General features: G+C 49.8%; 1 protein-coding gene and 1 non-coding gene across 2 annotated transcripts in view; both read left to right on the top strand.

The window, feature by feature from the left end:
* Positions 1-26,771, top strand: part of LOC142572990 (glypican-5-like) — a 144,975-nt gene that overhangs the window by 53,970 nt on the left and 64,234 nt on the right. Inside the window, exon 2 of the mRNA XM_075682476.1 lies at positions 15,972-16,139. Within this exon, the coding sequence (XP_075538591.1) occupies positions 15,972-16,139 (168 nt within the window). The remainder of the gene's footprint in view (positions 1-15,971; positions 16,140-26,771) is intronic.
* On the top strand, positions 2,745-2,930 carry LOC142573510 (U2 spliceosomal RNA). The gene has a single exon (XR_012826346.1). It is a non-coding gene; the product is annotated as a U2 spliceosomal RNA (small nuclear RNA).

The following is a 26,771-nucleotide window of genomic DNA, read 5'->3' as shown; positions in this document are numbered from 1 at the left end:
CGCGATGCGCAGCACGCCTTCTCACTGCGATGCGATGTGCGCGCCTCGCTGTGAAGAAAGGCTCGGTATAACGAAAACGTGCCGAGAGTCGCGCTGTGACGCAGTCTTCCATCAAAGTGCGGGTTATCTCTAGATGCCATGCAAGCCTACTCCGATCCCGATGACAGGGGAAATGCGCCACAGGAAAGCGATCAAATATGAGACTGGTTTAGCAGTTCCTTCTGAATTTTCGTATGTATGCGAAATGATCTCATTTGTGTAGCCAGCGAAGCAGTGTGAATGAAATTGGTTGTATCCAACAAACTTACGTGAAATCGTTAACATAAGCTTTGGTTACGTGAACTCCTGCGTACGCCAGATCTGCACGCCTTTGACAGTCTCTCGGACATACCTTACGAAGTTTCTACATCTGTTTCAATACATGTTCTTAAAAAAATTCTACGTTTGTATTTGCTGAGCAGTTTATCAAGCTGTAGATCCCTTGTTTGATTTGGTTTGTAATTCTTTTTTTTTTACGAGTGGTCAGTGCTTCTGATGAAACCTCAAGGGATAAACGCAAATTTTACTTCCTCAGTCGCTTTACTTGAATTTATTTTCTTCTAATGCTATCAAATATAACTTAAAACAGCTTATAAACAGTTTATATATTTCGGCGTTATACACTGTTATGACCACGGAGATCTCCAGTTAAGGGTCCTTTTCTTAAAACGCGACAATTTTAAAAGTCAGAACAGTTGCCGAAAACTGCGGCACGGACTGTCTCGAACATCACTTCGAAACTGACGACCGCGCTGACTGTGCTTGACGCCTGAGTAGCACTTTGCGTCAACGCGTACGAGCTCTAGCTGGGTAGTTCTCGCCAGGAAGTGTTATGTCCTTGTTTCGCCTCTCTTCGTCTTGGACGAGACGGCAATCTTATTTTTAGGCTCTACGGCGTGTAGTGATAGTGACACACCAAGGCGCCAAGTTTTGCGGAGGGTGACACTTGCTCATGACGATTTATCCTCTAGGATGTCATTTTTACGCTTTTCTTGCAATTGCGCGATTTCCTTTCAGAAGTTGCACTGGTACATCGCGGTGCAATATTGCCCGCCGAAAGGCGCACGCTTTTTCGGCTCCTTGCAGCATCCCGGTGGGGGGTTGCGAGGGGGGAGGGCGGACTTGGGAGTCGTGTAATGCCCGCCAACATCCTGCGGTGATTGGCACAGCGTCCGGTTTGACGAATCCTTGTTTTCCGGCGCTGTGTTGTCGGAAGTCTGACTAGCCAGGCGAATTGCTTTCTTTTCGCTTTGCGCATTTCATTTTTTGCCTCGGGAAGTGTAAGGAACGTGTGAGTTTGTCTTCTACTTCGTAACGGCGCACGTATGACGAAGCTATGAGTTTTAAGGGTTAAATAAGCGAGTGAGTAAATAGACGAAGATGGTGGCGGCGTCGTTCACAACGACGTATTTGGTTGGTTTATCTGTTACATAACGTGTGGTTTTTCCAGCGAGAGCTTCCCGGGGCGTCGCCATATACGGCCCGGTGGACTGTTTTGAATATGCGTGAGCCCCCCCCCCCCATCCCCCCCTCAAAGGCGCTATAGAATCTGCATCACATGTCTTTGTATTTGCGTTCAATGGTCCAAAAAGGAGAGCTGCTCTCGGCCTGATATAAAGCCCAACGATCTATATTGTCATGTCTTTCTTTATATACGTATCGTACTGTGTTGTCTTGATAGAAGAAAAATTACTTGTATATTCTCCGGCTCCTGTGATTCTTTTTACTTCTAATTTATGTATAACTAGCTCGCATCCAAAACGTTCTTGTTTTTTTTTTTCTCGTGCGTCCAATGCCCACCTACCTGCTTGCGGCCTCTTAATCAGAGTCAACAACCGCGACGACGAGCAGGAATATACCACAGCAGCAAATCCTGCTGAACATGTGAATTGGAGGTTCCATTGTAACGAGGCTAAATTTCTACATATGAGCTAGGGCTGTTTTGGCGGCATATCGTTTTGTGTATACGGTGCCGTGAACCGGAAAGAATTGACCACTTCCTCCTGGATTGTCTACGATTTTCCTGACTAAGGAGGAGGAGGTTGCTAGAGAGCGATGCCTGTAAAGCTAGCTTGTCCTTGGCACGAATGTCCCCGTCCTGCCTTCCTTTAGAGCTTGCGCGCTGGGGTAGAGCCACCGGAATGTTCGCAATCCGATAAAATACTTTATGGTTGACACCTATCGGCTGCCTTCATAATAAAGTAAATATGTATTATTGAACCATTCTTGGATTCACCGTAGCATGGCGACCGTTGCAGTTTGAACACCGAGCATTAATGCATTTTTACCCAGTAATTTTTCTCGTTTTGTTTCCTTTGAACTTCTCATTTTTCTGGAAGCACCCCATTCTTGGCCGATCTCCCACGGTGGGTATGTGCGACTTGTTCAGAGGAACAACAGCAAAAAAAAAAAAAAATAATAATAATAATAAAGAATGATGAGCCATACCACTTTGCGCAGGTGCATGACGAGCGAAGCTGTTTGGCACACGACACAGAGATGACTCATAAATTTGAACAAAGGTACGAACTCACCGTGAATTATACATTCGCGTAAACAACGACACCGGCGCTCCGCGGAGCCGGAGGAAACTAGACACGCGCGACGTTTTGACGGGAGCACCTCCAGGGGAGAGCGGTAGGAGACGGAAGGAGACAGGCAAGCGCTTGGAACGCCGACAATGAGAGGGCGGTGCGAACGTAGACATGACCGACGCGGGTCAATGTGTAGTATCGATTCTTATGAGCTCGATATCTGATACGGGTTCTATTTGGACCCGAGATATCAAACTTATTTTTGCAAGTTCGCTGGCGCAGTGCTGTGAAGCCTGCTTCACCTCCGCCGTTGATTCGGCCCGGTATTGCACTATGTCCGGGATCGGCTCACAGTTTCCGCACACGCAAAACAGAAATGCACGGAACCCTAGCCATAAACGGCTTCGCTGTAAAACAAACACCACCACCATCACCAGCTGCAGGTGCACCTTAAGCGTCGCAAACATCGCCGGCAATCGCGCCGTCCGAGCGCCCGTTGTCACGCGTGACGGACGTTGAGCGCTCGGCGTGTGTCAAGGCTAACGGCGGGAAGGGGTGAGAATGTAGGACACAACAGTCAAGTTATGCGCACGGACGAGAAACTATGTTTAGAGGAACGAGGGAATTGGTTGTTAGTCGGTGCTCTAAACTTGCAAAAAGAAAAAAAAAAGCGACAAGGTCGTGGCAGTTGCCTCACAGAGTTGAATAAACCAGTTTCCGTTGTTTAGGTATTGTTAACGAGAGACGTGTTAAGTTTCATCGTTAGGCTTCCGTTTGTTCATTCATTCATTCATTCGTTTCGGATTGTGCATTGCATTGGTAGAACTCGTGCACGTAGGCTCCGCTACTTGATTTCATCTGGTATGCTGTGCCCAGACCGCGAAAAAAAGGACAATAATGTAGATCAACGCACGTGTTGAAATCTAGGTGAAGCGAAGTTTTAGCCAAGTTGTACGTAATGTAAAAGCTTTCTAACTGGCGGCAATGCATAGAATTTTGTTTACTTTCGTGCTATGGAACTGTAATCTCATGCAGTATGCATGTTTGTGCGCCAGAAAGGTGACAACCTTATTCTCATCGGTTTTGTTTATGTGTCTTTACCACATCGATCACAAGCTATGCCGAAATGCCAACTCCAACGCAGGCGGATGCCCAGTGGTAGTCTCCGTGCACGCGTCGATGTCACGGGAACGAAGCCAATACGCGATGCTTGACGAGTAACGAATGGCGTTCAGAGCCTTATGCACAGAACAGAACGGCACGCAGGAAGCAACATTTAGGAATTCTGTACCTTCTGTGTCGCAGTGGCACATGCCGTATGGCTAAATCGAGGAAAATAACATAGATAACATATGTCAAATATAATCAATTAGAGTTACCCGTGAACCGACAGCATTTTATAGGCTTTATGTCAGATTTGGTTTTACGCGGGTCAACGATGCGCTTACTTGCACTGCTTTGTCGGCCAGCATAGAATAGTTATAAAACCCGCTCGCTGCTACTTCAATTTGGCGACCATATAGTCTTCGTATAACTATATCCGCCTAGATACTGACCGACACAGCAACCACGCCAAACCCAATAGGGCTGACCGCCCCTCCTTCATATGAAGCTTCACTTTTAAGAATAATCGGCGACGTCATTATTATCTCGTTCCTTTAACTTTTTTGAATGGATTCTGCGGTTTTACGTGCCAAAACGACAATTTGATTATGAGGCACGCTGTAGTGGGAGATTCCGGATTAATTTTGACGACTTGGGGGCCTTTAACTTGCCCTCAATGCTTTCTTCTTTTGTTCTTGCGTGGCTACATGTGAAACACAAAATGAACCGCTTGTTGCACAGTGTGCAACTTCCGACCTGGCGTTTGGCCGCGACCTTCGTTCCGAATGTGTTCCATCGTGACAATTATTGCCCTTTCCCGTTGCCCGCGGCGGACCGGGCCGTGAATCAGACAGCCACTCTCTGTGAGTCCAATGAGGGAGCGTGAGTGAACTTTATGCCCCATAGCAACGCCCTCTTTCCCTCCCTATTCTTTCCAGCGAAAAGAAGCGGCCTCTTCTCGCTAATTAAGCGGGACCACCGCCGCTCGTCGCCGATTGAACACCCTCTCTCCTTATTTTCACCCTCCTCCTCCACCCTTCCTTTAATCTAACAGCCCCGACTGGAGCGATGATTCCCGTCTCCCTCGCTTCCTGGTTAAAAGTATGCTACGAGAAGGAAAGTACACGAAGACCGCTATAAAGGAGGGGGGTGGGGGAGAGAGGTGAGGTTGAAGTGAGGTCAGCGGTGGAAGAAGAGACGCCAGTGGCTTCTTTTTCGTCGGCTGCTTCTCCGAAACGCTGGAAGGGAGGGCGGGCGGGGGTGGGGGGGAGACGATGATGCGCGCGGCATCATCGTTGTCGTCCTGCTGCTCCTCCCGGAATGCCGGCAGCGATGACTCGCAGCGCGTCCGCTTTGGCACGCGCGCGCTTTTCGCACCGCGAAGGAGGCGCTGGTGGGCTGAAAGGGGGAAAGGCGTGAGGGAGGGGTGTACGCTTTGCGTTGGGAGTTGCCCGCGCTTCAGAACCCCAGCTGGAGGGCAGCACACGCGCTCGGTCACCGCTGCGCTGGGGGAGGCTGGCGGCGAGAAGGCGCGAGGGATCGTGGGCGGCGGATGGGGCTCATTGCGACAGCCCGCCAACCTCGAGCGGGGCGGAAAGGGGGGGGGGGGGAAGTGCGTGTTGGAGGGTGCGCTCGCCGTCGCGGGGGTTTGGACCGATTACGAAGACGGCAACGAGCGGACGATTAGGGGCGCCCGTAGTGCAGTGTGTACGTGCTCTCGTTGTCTAATTGCGCCGGCGACACACGTGTATACTGTACTACACTACCACAGCGCCGTCTAGTGCCCCGTTGCGCGCCGTGCTACGACGACACGCGGATTAGGGATACGCGGCTCTTTTGACCGCGCGAGAGAGAAGGAAGGCCGGACACGCGCGTTACCACGAAGGGGACTACGATCGGTGCCACCACTTAGTGTTCAGAGCGATTTTCTTTTTGTTGTAGTTGTTGTAAAGGTGGCGTTCGCTCCTGTGTTTCTTTCTTGTGTGTTGCTTTCTTGGCACGACGGAGCTCCGCCGCTGTCATCGCGAAGCCTGGGAGGGAGGGAGGGAGGGGTAGGGGGGGGGAGGCGGGCATAGATGAGGGGCGTTACGCTAGAAAAGTTACCGCCGTTATTTCGGGATTCTGACGAGTGCGGCGATGGCACGCGACTAATGCTCGCAAAGTTGTGACACTCGCCCTTATTTGACGTGCTTCACGCTTTCCAATTGGTCGGGGTTGCTTGCGCGGTCATCCTTTTCAGATACTGCTGTACAGCGAAGCTGGCTCAGAGGTGGGGTTGTGAATCAGCGGCTGGCAGCGTCTATACGATGGTGTGTCAGGGCTTGCCTTGGTGTGTCTGGCTCGTCCAGAAAGGGTGTAAGGCTCTCTCTGTTCTGTCTTTAGCGTGACGAAGTGTTGTCGTTCACATCGCCTTTAGTCTGTGCCTTGGCGTTCTTTCGTCGTATTTAGCGGCATGCGCGCTGTTTGTCAAGTTTTCGACGTATCAACGTTGCCGAATGGCCGGATGTGTTTATCCTTGATGATCGTTGCGGGCGAATATAGTTGTGTGCTCAACATACCAGGTCTGCCGCTTGTATGCGTGGAAGCTAAACAGTGACTAAGCCGTTTATACCCGTGTGGTACCATTTATTTTATTTTTCAGATTGAAACAGATGGTTTCTTACTGCTTCCCTGGTTAAAGGCACTGCTTCCCTTAATGCTTCCCTGGTTAAAGGCACCAAACATATAATTCATGTTGGTTGGAAGTGTAATTACAAAAACTACGTCTGTCACCGGTACCGTTGTCGCAATAACAGTGGTTCGGCACACAAATTTGGTAATTTTACTATCATTTGGGCCCAGGGGAAGAATATCCGGAACTGCGCTTTTCCAAACTCGGTTTAGAGCGAAAATGTTAGCCTCCACTTGGTCAGGATCTTTAGTGGCGCGCTCACCCATAAACGGCAGCTGTAAAAGGGGCTTGTGTTTGTGTTTCAGCGTAGCAAAATTGTTTTCTCGTACATTCGAATTACAGTCCGATGCTAACATGTCTGTACACTGCGCGCGAGTCGTGCTTTACGGATTTTCTGATACATTTTGCTTCGAGAAAGTCAACTACTTCAATAAAGCACTTGCGCTAGGCGGAAGGGTCTACAAGAATGAAGATGTGTGCTGTGCTAACGGTACCGCCATCTAGTGGCCGCGGCGACTCAGACGGACGTCAAACGGCAGCTGGAAAATCGCTGTGCTTTTCAGTTTCCGTGTAACAGATTTATGTTTTCTCGTATATTCGAATAACAATCCTGGCAAGCTTACTCAGATGGTAGAACAACACCTTCCCTCCTCTCTCTCCCTGTGATCTTTGTTTTCCCCTTTCCCATGCACCCGGTGTAGGGTAGCCAACCGGACGTTATTCTGGTTAACCTCCGTGCCTTCTACTTTTCTCTTTCCTCCTCTGGTAGTCCACATTCACAGAGCGATTTTTTTTTTTCTTCCGCTATTCTCGCGCACGTTGTTTTTCCCTGCAAGCCGTTCGACCTCTTGCTTTCCCAGATAACCGCTGTGACGGTGGTCAAATATCTGACCGCCGGTGTTGTGTTCATGTGAAACGCGGATCAGTTTGAACAGTGAGACCGCGGAGTTTGCATCTATAAATCGTGTAAGGAAAAGGTAAGTAAAACGAAGTACCTTACTTCACTGAACTCTCATTGTGGTGCAATTTGACTTTCTTGCGCGTAGACGGGCTCTGTTGTTTTCCTTTGTCCGCATGTAGGCGCTCTGGAGTTATTGCGGACTATCGGACGCGAATTGTTGCTGTCCTTGGCACACCTCCGGGCATGCTTGGTTGGCGAAGACCTTCATAGTTTTCTATTTCCTTTGCCATTGTCTCGCCGAGCGCTCGATACAAAGAAAGTGTGTTTCGCTAATGATTTCACTCGCGCTCATTTGGACGTGATAAAGCGCTACATAGTTTTTCTTAGTATACCTTATTTTCGTATTGTTCGACCCGAATTTGCCACCAATTATGTTACTAGAATATGAGGGACAAAAAGAGAAAAAAAACTGGCTGTACCTGTTCGCTCCGGTAGCGTCTATGGTACACAGGGTGTGCCACGTAAATTGAGCCAAACATTAAAAATATGCAAATGCCACGTAGCTGTACAGAACCTAGCTAATGTTGTTTGCCGTCGCTTGGAGATAGTCAGATTGTTTTTTCGTTCCGCCTAATTACATAATTAGTATTAGTTATTTAATCAACTTCTCAAATGATATAGTTAGAACAAAAGTGTCAATTAGAACATTGTAGAGCGACATGAGAAACTCCCGATAGAGCTTTCTGTTGCTCGATACGTGCTGCATAAAAGTGTTTTTCAAGCGTGGACGAAGCCCGCAAATGCACGCAAAGTGCCTCGAGCGACCAGTCGCGCCGCAATTTTGCGTATATTTGCGGGCTGCTTTCACGCTCGGAAAAACATCCATGTCGCACGTATTGAGAAATCGAGCAACAGAAAGCTCTATGAGATTTTTGATGTTGCTCTACAGTTTTCTCATTGACACTTTTCATCTCATTATATTATTTGAAAAGTGAATTAATTAATTAGAACCAATTATGTAATTAGGCGAAATGCAAAATATATATAATCTGAGTATCTCCGAGCTTGAGGTCGCGGGTTCGCTCCCGGTAGCGGTGGCCGCATTTCGACGTTGGCGAAATACAAGGAGGAAAAAAAGATAAAAAGAAATACGTTGGTGCACTTAGATTTACGTGCGGGTTAAAGAAGCTGCGGCTGCTCAAAATGAATTCGGTGTACCCCTCTACGCCGTACGTACCTCATAGTCAGGACGTCGTTCAGGCGCGTATAAAACCCCAGAATTTTATTTCTTTCTTTTGGAGTTACGACCAGTTATTTGTTTATTTAACAATACTGTAGGCTTTTGCACAGGCTTATAGACAGGAAGTGGATTGTAAGAACACACATGAGCATGGAAAAAACAGGGAAAAAGAAGAAAAAGAAAAAAAATGTAGAAAACGGTTATAGTTATGTTGGAAGGATGACTATTTCGGCTGCTAACACTAAAATAACACTTCTGTCGTGTGACTTTCTACCAACACCGTTATTTTCAAGCTCTCTAAAGGGAGGGGAAGAGAGTGAATGGAGGAATTGATGAATGAATCAATTCGGTAACGACTCGGCGTGAGCGCCTGTGTGCCAGGGTCGTTTTTTTTTTTTTACGACAAAATAAAAGGAAAGAAAAAATCTGAGAAATCACTTTAACTGCGCACGCCGCAAACCTTCCCCGCACTTACAAAGGGGACGAATGCTCTTAGCAGGCAGAGGATGATGAACCTACCCGAACTCTCACCATTACAGCTTTAGCCGCGTCTCCTGCAGCAACTGTGACATTGCGTCGTCGTCTTTACACGTCGCCGTAGTTTCAGACGTCGACGCAGCTCATCGCTAACGCGCCGCGCGCGTCATACGAAGCTGCGGCATTATTTTGCACGGCGATTTTGATACCCGCAGAGGAGCGAGCGATAGGCGATTTCGTCAGCGTGTTGACACTGTGCCCAAATTTTCTTTTTTTTCTCACGGTTCTGCGTCCGGCGGCTCGACAGTCGCGGCGCGCGAAGCGGTCTCTTCTTCCAGTAACGCACGCTCCGTTCGCTGCACGCGGGCGTCGCGGTTCAAGGCGAACGCCCTTCGCCAACCTGCCGTCCCGCTCTGCAGCCCGGCACCTTCATTGCTTTTCTCTTTTTGAATGCAATACCCCGTAGCCATACACGCTAGCAGCCTTACAGGGAATATACGCGCTTCATTTTTCTCATTTTCTTTTTTCTTTATTTCTCTCTCTTTCTTCAGTAACCACGCCTCGTTGTGCACACACAGATACACAGGGAGATGTTCGCGGAGAACCAGTCGGGTTACCTTGGATCTCGCAGACCCGCCTACGCGCACAAATCATGTCGCTGCCTCCGGTGTGTAGCATGCGGGCAAGACGCAGGCAATCGTATGCATGGCGCCATTTATAAACTACACGTGTTAACCTCGGTTAAAAGCCAGCCACCGCTTTAGTTTTCTTTTTCCTGTTTTTTTGTTTTTTACGATAAGTTTTTGACGTGTTGGCCTCGCGCTATTTCTGCTCTCTGCAGCATAGAATGAAGAACGGCGTTGCGGCTGTCTGTTGTGATGGCTTGATTGCGCCTAGTTTCCCGCAGCAAAACTAATGCGTTAGCATGTGGTCCACTTGGGTCCTTTCGAATGCGAGCTGTTCAGACTGTTTTTGATTATGTGGGGTGTCTTTTTTTCTGTTCTTTAGCCCCTTTATGGGAGCCGGACTTTTTAGCAAAGCCCGATGCATCTGTACTAGCCATCTGGGAGCCATTCGCGCATGCGCAGAGGCTCTGGAGCACGTGCCAGCGCGAGACAACTTTTGTTATAAATGAGGGCATTGACTTGTGGCAAAATCATGTTGCGAGTAACGCACACGGGTGTAATTAAATGTGGCGCTATTGGCAGCCTTATTCTGTGCTCAATAGATTGGCAAGGATAGCGAGGCGCTTGACAGCGCCCTGTGGTGTTCAGTGTTAACGTAACGTAAACGCGAGTGGAAATCGGGACACTTCGTACGCCTGAATACTTGGAAGATACTACGCCAAATCGACTGTGTCTCCGGCTGCCGATAGTATTCATCGTACAAATTTTGGTGTCAGTGCTAGAACCGGTATAGGTGTATACTATGTGAGCAAGTCGGCTCACGTTCCAGAATAAAGAAAGAAAAAGGTGGCACGAAACGGTACGAAGAGGAACTAAATACGAGACCTAATTTAACCTACCCTTAACCCTGCGTTCGCTAAGGATTCCTTTAAGAGGATGCCAGCCTTCTGATGATGGCTGTTCGCTATTCGACCTAGGCGTCGATAATGTTCCAGCAGCAAGAACCTCGCAAAGAAAAAAAAAAAAAAAGCTTGTGGCACTGCGTCACTCGCCACAGTGAGCGCGTCCTGCGCCTTTTTTCGCCCCCGACCGCTTTGTTCGAGAATCGAGCTCGCGTTGATGGCGGGCGGTACATGGACATCGCGCGCGAGCGATGTCCATGCGAGACTGCGTGCTCAGCTGGAGCGGGATCATCGGCCCCGTAGCCGCGCGCATGCGCAGTGAAAATCGCGCGCCACGGCCGCGGCAGAACTCGTGGGCGGCTCGGCCACTGCGCGGGCGGAGGAAGGAGCGGCAAGCGGGGCACAACTAGGCACAACTGGGCCGGGTTGCCACGGCACACAGCTGCTGCGCTACGGGCAGATCCCCCCCCCCCCCCCCGCCCTCTTTCTCTCTTCCGCGACTGTTTCAGCTGCAGTGGCGAAATTTTAGCAGCGCGCGTATGCGGGCTGGCGTGTGGCGAATCCATTGAGATCGTGTTGCGAGTCTTTCAGCGACGCTGGAAATCTTGCCGACGTACGGAGGAAGGGAGGAGATTGTAGAGGAGCGCGCGATATTTTGTGTCCCTGGCGTTTCTGTCTTCGCTGGTCTTGGCGGAACGTATAGTTTCGGGATGGGGGACGTTCGGGGTGACGATCAGTCATTTTTGTTTTTCGTCACGTCTTGAGAATCGGGGACACCCCTTTGATGCATCTGTTACCCATCACTCGCGCAAGTTAAAGAGCAACGGAATGTCGGCCGTCCTTCATGTATTGCCCCCACCACTGCCTACCACTCTCCCGCTTTATTCCTTTCTTTCTTTTCTTTAACGCTTAGACGCAATGCGCAGACGACAGTTGGGAGTCAAAGGCTATGCGTTCTTTTTTAGTTTTTATTTTACCCTTCTGTTTCTTTTTTCGATGTATTTATGCGTAGTAGATGCCTTCCTCTCACAGATCCCGAGTTGCTTTCTCCAGTGGACAAATTCCTTGCTGACCTCTTCTATTTCGCTTTGCGAAAGGGAGCAATTGACCTGAGTACTCGCAACGTGTGTCGTGTTGTGAAGAGCATATGCGGCCAAGAGGCTCTGAGCCGTGTCCTCGAAGCCCTGTGTACAGTAAAACAAAATGTTCGTGACTTCGCAAAACTGGCTCTGCAAGGCGTTCGCTGACAGTTTGTTCATTCGCAGCTGAATCGGTTGCGCGCTCGCACTGGAAGATTGCAGTCACGTACAGATGAAGGCAGCTATCAGGCATTAGAGGGACGCTCGATGGGAATATTATGTTAAGCTACGTGAATAGTAAATTACGCTTTTACCAAGAAGCCACGCACAGCCTGAGAAGATGGGGCCTCGCTAAATCAGAAGCGGCACTAAACCAAACACGGCTGCCGACGCTGTTACCTGAGAGAGAGAGAGAGAGAATTTATTTCAAAGAAGGCAGAGAGGTCGGCCTGAACTAACGCGCTCTAGCCTGCTACTCTGCACAGAGGAAAGGGAAACGGGGACACAAAACTGTGATGAGGGATGATGATGACATAGAGGGATGCACAACGGCGAAAGCAAGTTCAACATTCTGATGATAAACATTCAGAAATCTCATCCATGAAGCCACTAACGGGTTCCATATCCTGTCTGTACTCATTAGTTCAAGTGAACTTGGAGATAAATACGCTAAGACAAAGCTGGTGTGTGGGCCTCCTCTGCGTGAGCAACACAGGCGCCAAGCAGATGCTTTACAGCATGTAAGCAGCTGCGATAAGCGGCTCCAGCACGGCTAGACACCTGCAGGGCTCATTTAGCGGCCGCATTCTGGAGACCACCGAGAATCACGCGCATTGACTCTACCAGGTGCTTCAGCATTTTCTGAACGCTTTTCTTGTCATTGCGTCTGTCTCCTTGCTTACCCGTAGTCGTAGTTCCCGCCGATAAAATAAATGCAACAGATTTCGTGCAAATCATTTCAGCGCTTGTCTGATCGCAGTGTTTCAGCGTTTCACTTTTGTGGGAACATGGTAGCCGGGAGGGGGCCCCGCGCGTGATCTCAATGCGACGGATACAATGATAGCGTCAATGCTCTAACGGTGGTCGAACATACATCGCGTCCGGAAGCTAATGGCTGTAGGTCGTCCGCGTAGTTACGCCACATAAACTGCTCTCGTGTTCCTAAGCACTTCAAGTTTCCCCCATTCTTCGCGTTATATTAGTGTAGTTGCATTTCGGCATTATGAGTAGCCGGCGCCGCTGGCAGGCATCTGCGCATATTTAGCAGCACTAATGAATTAAAAATAAAAATAATGAAAAAGTGTTTGTTTGCTTCGCTGCATGATAGTAGTGCCCTGCGGCGAAGACAGACTCGCAGCGCCTAAAGAGGCCGACAATAGTTGGAAGCGGGCCTCTACGTTACCACATTTCGCAATGGTAGAAATGTAGGCCCGACTTCTTATAATGAACTCGGAATAATGGCTTTAAATTGGTTTAATATATTTTTTTACTGGTATCCGAATTGTACACATAAATCTATTTAAGTGCAGTGTGACATGACGAGAGAAAATGCGATTAACCTTTTGTCATTGATATGGTCAATAAATAGATACTTTTGGTTATTGTCTGACACAATGTTTTGTAGATTAGCAATTAAGTTTATTTGTTATCTTTACGACCTTGCATGTTTAACTGCGTTTTCTTAATCTGCAAACATGTTTTCTTTTTTCTTGGTGAGGGGTGGGGGGGGGGGGAGGGGGCGAAGCGAACAGCAGTTTATACTGTGCTGCAGAACAAAGTGAGGAACCACACAAAATCGATTGTCGAATTTCCATTATGTCCTTTTCTTTTTTTCGTGCGCTACAAGGGCTGTTAAAAGCGTCAGTATGGGCGTTGCTTGGAATGCAAAGAGGGACTGCGTCAAGCTATATATGTTTGGCACTTAACATCCCAGAACAGCTACGGGGCTCCGGTTTAAAGCGATGGCGAAGCACCCCGGCGTTGGCAACGAGACGCCAGCCTCGTGTACCCGAGGCCCATACGGTGCCGTGTATAAGGGGGCAGCCGGATACGAAATTCCGAGCGTTCCCCAGCACGCGGGCGACTGTGGCCATTCCGCGGAACGCAGTATGCACGCTGCGTATAATATGAATGGGAATATACGCGTTGTAGCTCGCGGCGAGGGTATACAACGAGCGGCAACCACGCCGCTGCATGCGGCTGCCGCAGTTGCGCGGGTTTTTGCGTTCTATGCGCACTTGGCCGCCGTGTGGGCTTTCGCGCATCGTTGTGTATGTGCGTGCTTGTGCGTGCGTGGCTCGCACAGACGGTTGGCCGCCTCGATCGGCAGCAGCTGTTGCGTCTGGCTCGGCCGCGCGTGAGGTTCGTTCGCGCCGGCTTCGAACGCGCGGCCTGCCGCGGCAGACTGTGCGGCTGGCCCGCGTGCGAGAATGCGCGCCTGCAGAGAGAGAGAGAGAGAGCCCGGCTTGTATTGCGTGCGCTGCCTCATTTTCGCAGTCCTGTGCGCGCGCGCGCCGGGAGAAAAAAAAAAAGAGAAAGAAAAGAGAGGATCAACGAGTGGAGTGTGTTCTAACGCCAGCGGCAGCGTGTGCACGGGCGTCCGAGCCAGCGAGCGGGCGCTGCTGGTGCAGCCCGCGCTTTAAATGTCTGAATGAATGAATGAATGCATGAATGAATGAACTGTGGTGCTTTACGTGCCAAAAGCCACGATTTGATTGTGAGGCACGTGGTAGCGGGGGGCCTCCAGAATAATTCCGACTACAGGGGGATCGTTAACGTACCCCCAATGCACACGGGACGCGGGCGTTTTTTTGCGTTTCGGCTTAGAGGTCTTGTTCTCCTGGCTGCGGATTAATAGCGTCAATGACTACACGGCGCACCGGGCCGTTTCCGTTGGGGTAGCATTCTGCGGCAGCTGGTTGTCGCTCCGCTGTCCGTGCTCTGGAGCGGCTACCGTTGGTTCAGCTGCACTTTGTCACGACGTTGATGTGGACGAACGCTTTCTATCGTGCTTCGGATTTGACGGGTCGTTCCGCGCGCGGTCTACAATTAAAAGCAGTCAGATTGCGAGTGCCGTGCTTCCATTGGGGAATTGGGAAGCAAGAGTCGGGCTCCTCCCTCTCCCGCGCTCTGATTCTTTCGTGCTTGAACTCCTCACAAGGCGACGTGTCGTCACTTTGTCACCGATCACGTCGTAGACGATGTGCAGTGTGCGCTGAGTGAATCGATGTGACGTTCCAGGCGTTGATCGCTCTGAAATGGGATGAGTCCTCCGGCCGGGATGACGCAACACGTGCGGTGCTCTGCTGCTAAGAGCGAGGTCGCGTGTTCGAATCCCACCGGAGGCGCCGAACGCATTCCGATCAGCGAAACGTCGTGTGCCGATCTTTGGACGCACGTTCAAGATCTGGAGACCCCCCCCCCCCCCACTGTGACTTTTCTCATCGTCCCTGAATTTATTTGTGACGCCAACGTATATTAATCGGTTAGGGCTGGTCTACGTGTCATGTAAGACAAGGCATCGAACCAGGTCGCCTGTGCAGAATAATATTACGGCTTGGTATGCACGGTTATCTGCAAAGAGGTCCTTTACTGGGTGCCGTGCCAGGAGTAAACTGCCTGAACGGTATACTTCAGGTGTAATTTAAGGTGAACCACTGTTGAAGCAATCCCATTTCAAGGTATACACTTTAATGCAACGCTTAATCAGTGTAGACCGGTTACGTGCGTTTTGTTTTCCTTCTAAGCTTCATTTTTTCTTCACTTAGCGCAAAAGAGTTGAGAAAGTAGCGGCAGCAATAGAAGGCCGAACATCTTTTTTGTATCTGTCTGAGGGAGAGGGGTGTGTGGACCGACTAGCACGAAAGTCGGTTCCCCTCCTTCCCTTTATAGAATTTTGCGCCAGAACCGCAGCGCTGTTTGTCTGACCTTTCTAGCGAAGTAACAGTGCTCGAAGCTTGAAATGTTTAGTGTCTGACTTCTTTAGGATGCTGTATAGACCGTCTTTATACCAATAAGCTTTTAACTTGACGTGATCAGACGCTGTCCATAATCAATTGAGTCGCGGGAACGTGTGCAGGACAAGTGGCGCCACCTGTCCCACCGTTTGCGTTCTACTCTGCCCTCCCCTTCTTTCTTATTTTTTTTTTTTGGGGGAGGGGGAGGGAAGCCTTCTTTAACGTGTAATAGTGGCGACATTGCTATTTCTGAAGGGTAATTTACTAGTATAACTTAATATAATAGTATTCCGCTTTAGCGTCCTTTGAACGTAGTGGACAACGCTTTTGTTGTACAATGCGCAGTTTTTGAGCACGGTTTTTCTAGCCGGTTTCAACGCGCCGATGCACTTACTGCGGCGTACTAACGCACACTGTGTGGTTGCTCTTTGTGTCGGTGCAGGCGGGTCTCTGACGCTGTGTCCGCTGGCCTCGGGTCTCAACACGTGCTGCACACAAGACACCGAGCTGAGGCTACGAGAGGCCGCCTGGGACCACTTCCGCTTCCGGCTCAGGGACGCCACGGCACCGCTGCGACGCTTCCTGGACGACAGCCTGGCCCTCTTCCGCGGTGAGCTTGCGCGCGCCGATGCGTAGACCGCGCCTGCGGTCTCTTGAATTTCGCGCCATCGACTCGTGACAGGGATGAACGTATACGATTTCTAATTTTGTCTATTGCAGGTCTATTCCTTTCCTTCATTGCGCGTTTTTTGCGTTCGTCTATTAGAGGATTTTCGGTTTCGTTCCTTAAAGTTTTTCGCTGTTGTGTATTAGAGACTTTTTGTTTGTTTGACCATGCTTTCTTTTCGTTTTTATTGTTATCGTTGTCCAGGTTGGAGTCTTTTTTCTTTCTATTTTTTTGTTTTTTTGGTTACGCTGTCTCGCGGCTTGCTGCCAATACAATTGGCTGAGGACGCCTCAAGTTTTCTCGGCTATATAAACGACGCAGGCCTGCCAGTCTCTAAGATTCTTATCTCTATTTTCTTTTTGGCACGCAGTACTATATGATAGTTAGGTTACTGTTGGGCGTTAAGCGACTAAAATATAGATCGCCAGATACAATCTCTTTCCGATATTCTGGCGCAGACCGTCGGGCGTCTTTGCGCGAAGCATTTTTTGCTTGCTTTATTTTCACTTTTTACAGTTAATACCTGATTACAAAGCGCTTTGCTTGCGTTACGAGGACATTAACGGGTAGGTAATTCATTTAACCGCGCTCTTACAAGCATCGATTTGCTTCACTAGGTGGCCTATATTTGGCGGTAGCATGTATACTGCAGGCTCCGCAAATTTGTAGGCGCTGTTGTTCCTACCGGATGTGTTCGTTCATTTAAACCCATTCGCGCGCCGAGGTCAGCAGCGCAGCGCGACAGCTGTTATTAGCTTTTTTTTTTTTACTTCCCTACTTTCCTGTACCAGTCCCGCAAGCTTCGACACTTGTCGTGGGAGAGCACGCCTCGGCAAATAACCCGCCACGTCCCCGCAGGTCATGCACGTACAAAGCCGGAGACAGGTGGTCGTAGACTCTGGACACCATTTATTGCGGCCATGCTGGCGACAGTGGCGTGCAACGATACAGCGGGGGTGGTACAACGCGCGTTAAGCGTTGTGATACCCTTGGACGACTTGTTTCGCCTTGCTAGGAACGTTTCCGCATGTAGACGAAGGCTTAGCCTAGCGTCGTCGCACTCCGGAGCAAGTCCCCGAGATTGACGGCTCATGAGCAGCGAGAGGTGGATTCGAGGTGGGTAAGTGCTAGCGCGGCTGGGCGCGGCACGCTAATTAATCAATGTTGCCGAGGCGAACACGCGCCGTGCACTTGGGTGATCCGCGAAGGCGCTCGTTCAGGCATCGACTGCAGTGCTGCGACGCGGGATACAGCTGAGATAACAGCGCGCGCGTTAGCAGATATAGGCGTGGCGGAGTGCTCCGCTGCGCAGTTGAAGGTTTCGCGCGCGTTTCTTTTTTAATTTTTTTCCCCGCTTTAGAGCGAGTGGTTGAACGCGAGGTGTGGGGTGCGGTTATATAACTTCACAGGCGAAACGACAAGGACGGTAGGGGACCCCCGGCCGTTCCGCTTGGCCAGCTGGCGAGTGCTGCCGGATAAAACGTTTTCTGTGTCAGCCGATTTCGGGTGTACCACGTTGCTGTTTTCTTCAAACGCTGATTGGCCTGAGCCAAAGGGCAGAATGCCCGTCCCTGCAGTGGGCTGTCGCGTTTATTTGCGCATAATAATGATGATAAGAACATGCTCAGCGGCACAGGTGAAGTGAACCGTACCGGTGGTTAAGCTATAGTATGGAACAGTAAAACATGGCTGGTGTACGCAATGAGCTCTACGAGTACGGCTTACGGGGTTTTGAGTATGTAACCTCTCACGCGTTCCGTTCGTCCGGTACCAAGCCAAACGCTGACGGCACTTGGAATAGTTGTTTGTCCTACAGCGCAGCAAAGCACGATGGCGGCCCCTATCGTTGCTGAAAGTAGGGAGGAACCGGAACACCTCCCTCCTATGTAATGCGGTGTCCTCGTTGGGACCTAGTGTCACTTGCTGTCGTGTGCGGGAGTTATTCTACGCTGGAGTCCATTGAATTAAGGCGTTACGTTCTGTGTCAAATTCAAGACACCGGGATTTACTTCGCGGTACGGAGCTAGGAGTGCAAGTGGTGGGCCGTGTGGGCATGCTAGTAGGGCGACATATACGACGGACGGATGGCGCACAGCCTTGTTGCTCCTCGGTTCATTGCGTCCTCGGCGTTAACCGTTTCTGTGCGTGTCATGACGGCATTCAGACTACATCGCAATCGATAACTGTGGGTCGGGTGGAGTCATTACCGACAGCTTTCGCGTGGCTAGGTCTGGTTGTATCTATGGCAACGCTTACCGTCCTTCTTGGTGGGGATCATGACTGATAGAGTAGATCCCAATGTCTGTGGTTGCGAACAAACAGGACAGACACCTTCTAAGCTACTTGCCGGCCTTAGAACATGAACGGCTTGCCCTACGCAGTGCGCTGAACCAAGGCGACGGATCTTGGAACGATCGTCTCGCACATTTCAGCTGCAGGAGGTCACAAAAGCGCTGCTGCGATTATTCCAGACTGAGCCGACCGTCTGTGGCAATTCACTAATAGGCTGCGAATACGTCGGCGACTCTAATGCGCATCAACTCTTTCTCTTTATTATAATATTCCCCCTGTTTCCCGTTCGCCCAGGGCAGGGTAGCCAAACTGGCTCAGTCCTGCTTAACCTTCCTGCTTTTTATTTATCATGTTCTTATTTCCTTTTAAAAGCAACAGGGCGAAGGGTGGGAGTCTCCGCATTGACAGCAGCGCCAAAGTGCGGTACGATGATTTTTGTACTGCGGTTACCGAGCTGTTGCAATCTGAGCTAATCCGCTTATATGCGAAGGGGCGGACAACGCGGAAGTTACGTAAGGCTGTTTCGACGTAGCGGGATGAGTTCACCGCCCGGAACCGACTCTGCAGCAGGGGATGATGGCGGCCCTTTTATAGGCAAGGCGGCACCGCCAATTTCGGCCTGGCACTGCGCGATCGCGTTTCTTGCCGAAAGCTACGGAGTTTCGACGTCCCGTACGCGGTGAGCGCGTCCATCAAACAAAATGGCGCGCCCCACCGCAGGCCGGCTGCGGGCTAAACGCGGCCCAGCCACGTCGTCGGGATCGGGTCGGGCCCGCGCCATCGCGGGAATGTCCGAATTGAGATAACACGGAGTGGCCGGCGCGGTGGGCGCCACCGACGCTCATGCCGAACCGGGGTGGGCGGCTGTGCCTACGTCGAGGAAAAAAAACAAAAAGGCGGAAAGAGAGACAAAAAAAAAAAAAGAGGAACTGGACGGTCGACTCCCGCGGGCGCGGTGTAGGAGAGAGACACCCGACAAATCGAGGAACTCTTCGGCACGCCGCGCGAGAAGAGATTACGCGCGGGCCCTCCCCCTGGGGATGCTGTGCTCGTCCTGTCGCGCTCGGTGCCTTTTCTTTTACCTTCGGCCGTTTGGGCGTGGGAAGGAAAGAAAGAAAAGCGGAAAGGAGGGAGAGGAAGCGCTGTTGCGACGTGTTGTAGGAGCGCGCTGGGAACCGCATTCCGCGGATTCTGAGCGATCGCCTCTTAATCCCGGCGTCTCCCGTTTATAGTTAAGCCTCCGCGCCGGTCGACGACCTCCCCCCTTTTCTCTTTTGCCATGCCGAGGTGCCACCGTCGCCGGGGGCCTAGCTCCGCCATACAGAAGGGTGTCTGCGCGGGCGTCTCCCAGCGCCGATGTCCTCCACGCGGCATCCTCGAGGCGCCGGTGAGACATAAGAGTGAAGACATTCACGGCGGACACACGATGTCTGGGCGACCTGTCGCTTACATTTTCCTTAATGCGTGCGAGCTGTGAACGCCATCGAAATGAAGCGTCACCAACTCGGCCGAGTTTCAACACTTCTGCGCTGTATTATGAACGATGTTCGCAAAAAAAAAAAAAAGTATTGCGCTGGAGTTTGTTATATCTGCTGCGAGGCATTCTTCTGTGATGTTCTCCGAGGCACAGTCTGGTACATGTTGAGCTTTAAAACATTTTGCTTTTGTTACCGTTCTACTGTCACTCCATATCGGCAACCGTAGGCTGCGCGTGCGCAGTATTTGACCGCCCGTGCGTACTTGGCGCAAAATGGTAAAGGGTAACGGTAGAATAGTAACGCTATGTTGACATAACTCCGTAAGCACTTATATAAGTGAGGCGTTTCTGGGAGGGGTAGCGAAGCGATCTTGCTTATAGCGCCAGTATAACTTGGCCACGTATTAAATTAATTTGAAGTAAAATAATTTAAATTAACTGGATTCCAAGGGAAGGGAAGCGTAGCAGGGGGCGGCAGAAACTTAGGTGGGTGGATGAGATTAAGAAGTTTGCGGGGACTACATGGCCACAATTTGTACATGACCGGGGTTGTTGAAGTATGGGAGAGGCTTTTGCCCTGCAGTGGGCGTAACCAGGCTGATGATGATGATGATGAAATTAAATTTAATTTCGGTGTTTGACGTTCTAAAGCCACAATGTGATTATGATGAACTCCGTAGTGGGGTTTTTACCATCTGGCGGGGTTCTTTAACGTGCACCCAATGCAAGATACACGGGCGGGCATCCTTGCATTTCGCCGCCATTAAAATGCGGTTGCTGTTTCCGGAATTTGATCCCGCGACCTCGTGCTTGGTAGCGCATTGCCAGAGCCACTAAGCCGGCGCGGCCGGTCATGGTCACGTATTTGCAGGGACAGCGTTTGGCGCATTATATGTGTGCAGATGACAGGTTACGTCTGAGAAACAGCTCCGTTCTGCAACAAGATGATTGAAAGGCACATACATGTTATTAACGCGTGAATGTGGTGCTGACAGATCACGTACGAAGAATATACATGCATCAGTGGCCTTCTTTTTTTTTTTTGGTAACGTAATCCGTCGCTGTGAATCACGGCGGGGAAACAAGGGGATCGGAGCACGGTCGGGTGCGTGATTTCGCGAACGAAATTATGTTGCAGGAATGTCACAAACCTAACGAGCCCGCGCCATGTCGCAAGGCTCGAGTGCACAATCGCCGGATTGGCGAATCGTATCAGTTATCAGACCAATGTTATGCGTACGCCGATGTTTAATGTTTCCCACCTGTTGCGTTCTAAAACGGGAGCTATCACTGCGTGTATTTTATTGAGCCAGTCAGCTTCGCAAAGCGAGCTTATTGACGAGCCAAGAGGTCGTCAGGTGCGGAAAAGCTCGATCTTCATGATGCGATTTTTTTTTAAGTGTACGCGGCTTAAGTTTGTGGAATCTAGTGGAGTTTTCACCGATATGGACATCTCTTAAAAAATACGAGCGGGAACGCTACCAAGTGTGTATTTACAGTTCATATATACTAACCGTCATTGAGCGGACTTCCTCCCACATAAACGTACTCGTTATCGACGAAGACGTGTAGCTATTTCACAACCTACGGATTCCGACTTTTGTTTTCGAACTCTGGCCGAAAACTAAAGAAACAATCTAAAATTTCATGCCTTAATCGCGTGACTAGGCTGCTCCGGGCGATAGACTTGCGCGTTCACACGTGAACTATCTCGGGTGAAAGGCAGACAGAACCCGGGGCGCTACGCGCACCAAAGTAATTTTAAAAGAAAATAAGACGTCGTTTATCTTCTGTATCAATGTGGCTACGGCGCCCCATTTTTCGTGTCGTTACTGCACCACGAAGACGCTGCAGTCATGTTCAGAGTTGCGCAGACGGCGCCATTAGATCAACTTAGCGAACGCGCATTGAAGTCAGTCGCGAACTGATCTCGGAAATGCGGAGCCGCTGGTGGGATTTCTTTCAGTGCCCCTTTAGTCTATATATAACAAAGATTTCACGGTAGCGTCCTTTGTTACGTAAATACTTCCAAAATGTGGGCCGTCGCTTGAAAAAAAAGAAAAGCACACGTAAGGTGGGCTTCTCCTGAGAAAGCGCGCGATTGCGGAGAAGCCAGCTTTTACGAGTGGGTATGAGCGATCTGCGACTGCGCGCGCTAACGCAGTGAGCTTCTCAGGCATGCGCATGAACAGTAGACTGTAAAATAGCCCCTGTAAAATACGCACTGTGTACCTGTCACCTCTTGCGCGTTAAGACAGTGGTGACGTCTCCTTGCGTGCCACAGTGACGGTCACGTGCTTGGAATTTCGCATCGTCCTGCGTGACCTTACTGGGTTGACATTTGTAATATAATACGAAGAGCGACGAGAAGCCTGTGTCTTGATTTCCATATTTCTTTACCCCTGGCTGTGATGGACGTGCGAGCGGTGCAGTGAACATTTACAAAGTATTCTTTCAATGTTCTATGTTTGTTAATTTCCCGGTGACGGGTTGATTACGGTAAAAAAAAAAAAAAAAACATGAAAAGGAAGATTCTAATTCTTTTTTTTTATTCATGCCAAAACTCGCACGCAGGTACGTCACTGTGACGTCAATGATTTGAAACTATTATCTCGCATATTGGCCATTGTGATGCAGTGAACGTTCTCAAAACATGCTAAATTTGGTCCTTGGCTCCATCAAAATACGATGTAGTCCCATATCGCCCGCTAAAAAGAAAGTTACCTAGACTCGACCGAACGGCGTCGAAATTTGTGACGTCACGATGAACTGGTGCGGCTAATTCATGGCCTCGTCGGACGCTCGCATTGCGTCCCTGCCACTATTTCTGGTTCATAAAACCTTGTCTCTCGGCTAAAGAGTATCTTTCTCGATATTCTACGAGCGTAATTTACCAACACAAATCAATTTACTTTTCTCTTTGGTGTTTTTTTAAGCGCTCCCCCCCCCCCCTGGTTTTTTTTTTTTTTTTTGCGCACGCCGACCTTAGACGTGTACAACATCCGATGCTCGCTTTAGGCTCGCCGTAGGGCCGTTTCGTCGCACACTTTGAAGACGCCTGTCCGCGTCCCCAAGCCGAGACCGGCTCCTGCGTGTTTACAAGTCTACTTCTAAACGCTAACACCCCCACCTCCCGCACCCCAGCTTCTCCCGGTTCTTACGTTTGCAAAGGAAAACCACCGTTTTGCTTGCAACGTTCGTGTCGAGGAAGTTCCCGGTGCGAGGCAGCGCTCTCGTTATGCGAGGGCGAGTCTCTGGACTGTTGCGTCGCGGTTGCAGCACGTGTAGAGATGCGCGCGCAGGTCCTGAGGTGCCAGTTGCTAGAGGCGCCGTGGAAAACAACGTGGACCTTGTGCTGCGGCGACCCGCACCTACTCGGCGGAGGAACTGTAGTAATAAATTTGAATTTATGAAATGCGAAATTAGCTACTAGGTTACAGTAGGCGGGTTGTCAGAATAAAAAGGAAACGTAATCTTGAGCGCGTGCACGAATGAAAAGTAAGGCGATAACTCGCAGCACAACGAAAATCGAACTAAGTACTTCATGGAAGAAGGTCGATGATGTTATCGCGGTGATGACAACCCGCCGTGGTTGCTCAGTGGCTATGGTGTTGGGCTGCTCAGTACGAGGTCGCGGGATCGAATCCTGGCCACGGCGGCCGCATTTCGATGGGGGCGAAAACACCCGTGTACTTAGACTTAGGTGCACGTTAAGGAACCCCAGGGGGTCGAAATTTCCGGAGTCCTGCACTACTGCGTGCCTCAGAACGAGCTTTTAGCTCGTAAAACCCCACAATTTAATTCTTAATTAATCGCGGTGGTGGCGATGAAATTAAAGTAAGTGTCGCGTCTACCTGCTCAGTGGGATTCTCCGAGAGTCGGGTGGATTTCATAAACGTACCAGAAGGACCAATTTAAAGGTAATTACTGTAGTAACAAAAATTATTAAACGAACATAAGTAAAGTTTATCTTTTCCGTTTATAGTCATTTTACATGAACAAAAACGCAACTCGTTACCAATGCGATCACCGATGAAATAGATAAAATTCGCGAACGAATGTCGCTATGTAGGGTGGTGTATATATTGACCCAGCTCAAAACGCCCCAGAGTAGGAGAGGTCCAGTGGCATGTCAAGCTGTCGCAGTTGAAGGTAGCGTGTCTTCTTGCTAATCTTATACGTATTTTTTTTTCTAGCGCCTTGCGTATCTTCAGGCTCCACTATACGAAAGCTAGCACTCTTCAAAAACGCATCAATGAATCTCACGCCATTTAATCAGGAGGACCGTGTCGATAATAAAGCAGTCCGCGCGGCTACAAAAAGAGGATAAACTGAAATGATGTGAAGGCAGCAGTCAAACAAGCTAGGCATCTTAGCGACTCTCCCCGACGTGTATCGTCTGCCACTAGTCTCAGTTCCGGGAACACTTCACCGAATATTCGCCGCTGATATTGTTATCGGGAGCCAGACGAACAATTTTAATGGGAAACTATTATATGCTCCATAACGCGAAAATCCGTTGGCGTGTGCGTGACCGAAAGATCGTACGAAGAACAAACGGCGACGTCGCATTGAGTAAAAGCACGTAAAAAAAAAAAAAATTCTCGGATTGACGTCAAATTTCTCGGGGAGGTTCCTGTAAACAACGTAAATAATGGCTTTGAAAAGAACATTTCGTACATTTCGGTGTGGGTGGGAATCGAACACGGGCTTACGATAAGGGCGCCGCGGTGGCTCCATGCTTCTGGCTAACTAAAGGCGTGGCCTATGAGGAGGGGCTGGCGAATGAGGAGGGGCTGGCGCTACGTCATGTGTGTAAAATGAGCGCGTTCATGACGTTCCGAGGTGTACAAACGGTATAATGCCTTCGCATTCCCACACGTAAGCAGTTTTAAGTGTCTGCCGAATTATTTCTAAAAGAAAGATGACGGTGATGGAACTCTACTGAGAGCAGACGAACTTGGCTTGTCGCCTTCCCTGCACGACTGAGGAAACCGTGTGGCATGGCCGGCTGCCTTGCCCTGTTCACCATCTGACGCTGGCCATATGGGTTGGGGCTGGTGAGCTGGTTCCCCCACTGCTCCGGTATGTAGGGTGGGGAGAAGGGGAATTTCGGTAGTTTGGTCGCATTCCTATACCATGTGGTTCAGGGTGTTTGGTGTGCGGCAGAATGTTCAGTCGCGTTCGTAAAGTATGGGCTAAACAAGATTGCATTTCGTTCCGTGTGGGAAAGTGCTAATTTGCACTTGTAAGTCATGGCGGCCTCTTTCGAGAGCTTCGTATGAAAAAATAAAAAAATAATAAGTGCGCACGGAAAAACATAAATGCAAGAAAGACGAAGGGACGAGTCCGTTCTTCTGTCGACTTTCTTTCGCTCTTCTTTTCCTTATTTAAGCGTATTCCCACCCATTTTCGTGAACGTGTACCAACTCGTCCAACAGTTTACCTTGCTGGCTTTCGGCAATTACCTAAAGTACAGTCTGAAAGGTGAATTGATAGCAATAGCAAAGTATTAGGCAGTTACACGATGTAAGCATCAGAATTAGCTGTCATTTTTTTTTTCGCTTACAAAGAATCCTTGCGTAAAAAACTTACGAACAACACTCACGAACTAAAAATGTTTTTTTTGCTAATTCAGGTTCTTAAAAGGGCATTGGCCATTCGGCCGCGGTTGTGGCTGTTGCGAGCACCCTGTCGCCCAGGCACTGAACCGAACGAATCTTACTTTTTGGTTCGGAGAAACAATGGGCGGGTGAAGTTGAAAGAAAAAGACAAAATGCGGGCGTTCTTACTGGATTTCCACGTTCCGCCACCCTTCCTTTCAGAGCTGGTCTTCAGGAGGGCATCGCCGGGACGTTCACACGGGACGCGGCGTCCGGTCATCCGGCGACCGGTTGTGTGCCGCATGGGAGACGCACCGTGTGAACGCGTCTTTCTTTGCGTCCACCGCGTTATTTTTTTTTTCTTTTCTGCTCAGAATTGCGCTTCTCGAACGCCGTTGTTCAGCGGAGCCACCCCAACGCGTAACGAAGACAGTGGCTCGGGCGAAGTATTAAAAAGACCTCGTGGGAATGGACCGCACACGACCGTGACCGGAAAAAACATAAAAAAAATAAATAAGGGTACAGGAAACAGTGCAATTTCCTTGACAGACGCAATTGGAATAATTGCCTCTCCGCCACGTTAAAGAGCCTCCTCCGTAATATACCTTTCGTCGAAGGCGCAGTTTATCTTTTACGTTATTACTCATTTTTCGTTCGTGTCTCGTAGACGCTATTCCCTTTCGTTACGGCAGCGCGTGCGCGCAGTAAATGTACTGGAGGCGGAAACCCATCTCGCGTTAGTCTGCAGCACGTGCAGTGCATACGTTGCTCGAGCAGCGGAGCGTTAAAACCACGCTGCGCCTAGCTCGTTCCTTCTTCTTTTTTTCTTTTTCATCAGGTGCGTTTGTCAACGTGCTGCAATCTTCCTTGCGAAAGAAAACTGGCCAATCGCCGTTCTCGGCTTGCTTTAGGCAACAGAAAGGGTTTGCGCCTCACGAGGACACAGGAAAGACATTGGAAACGCAACAGCCAGCAGAAAAGGGTGCTTCGTTATCCTGCTTGATATACTTGGGTATTTTATGGGCACGAAGCCATCGCCTTTCCTTCTGTACTCGTATATAGTAGTTCTAGCCGCTTCCCTAACAAGCGGTCGAATTCAAGAAGCTTCTCGTTCATAACGGCTCTTTGCTATTGGCCAGCCGCCTTCGTAAATAGTGATGCAATCATAATGAGAACAGCGCGAGCAAGACGACGACGGAGTGA

The sequence above is a fragment of the Dermacentor variabilis genome, chromosome 2 (genome assembly GCF_050947875.1).
Source record: "Dermacentor variabilis isolate Ectoservices chromosome 2, ASM5094787v1, whole genome shotgun sequence".
NCBI classification, from domain to species: Eukaryota; Metazoa; Arthropoda; class Arachnida; order Ixodida; family Ixodidae; genus Dermacentor; species Dermacentor variabilis.
Note: the sequence above shows the minus strand (reverse complement) of the source record. Positions and strands in the feature narration are given on the sequence as shown.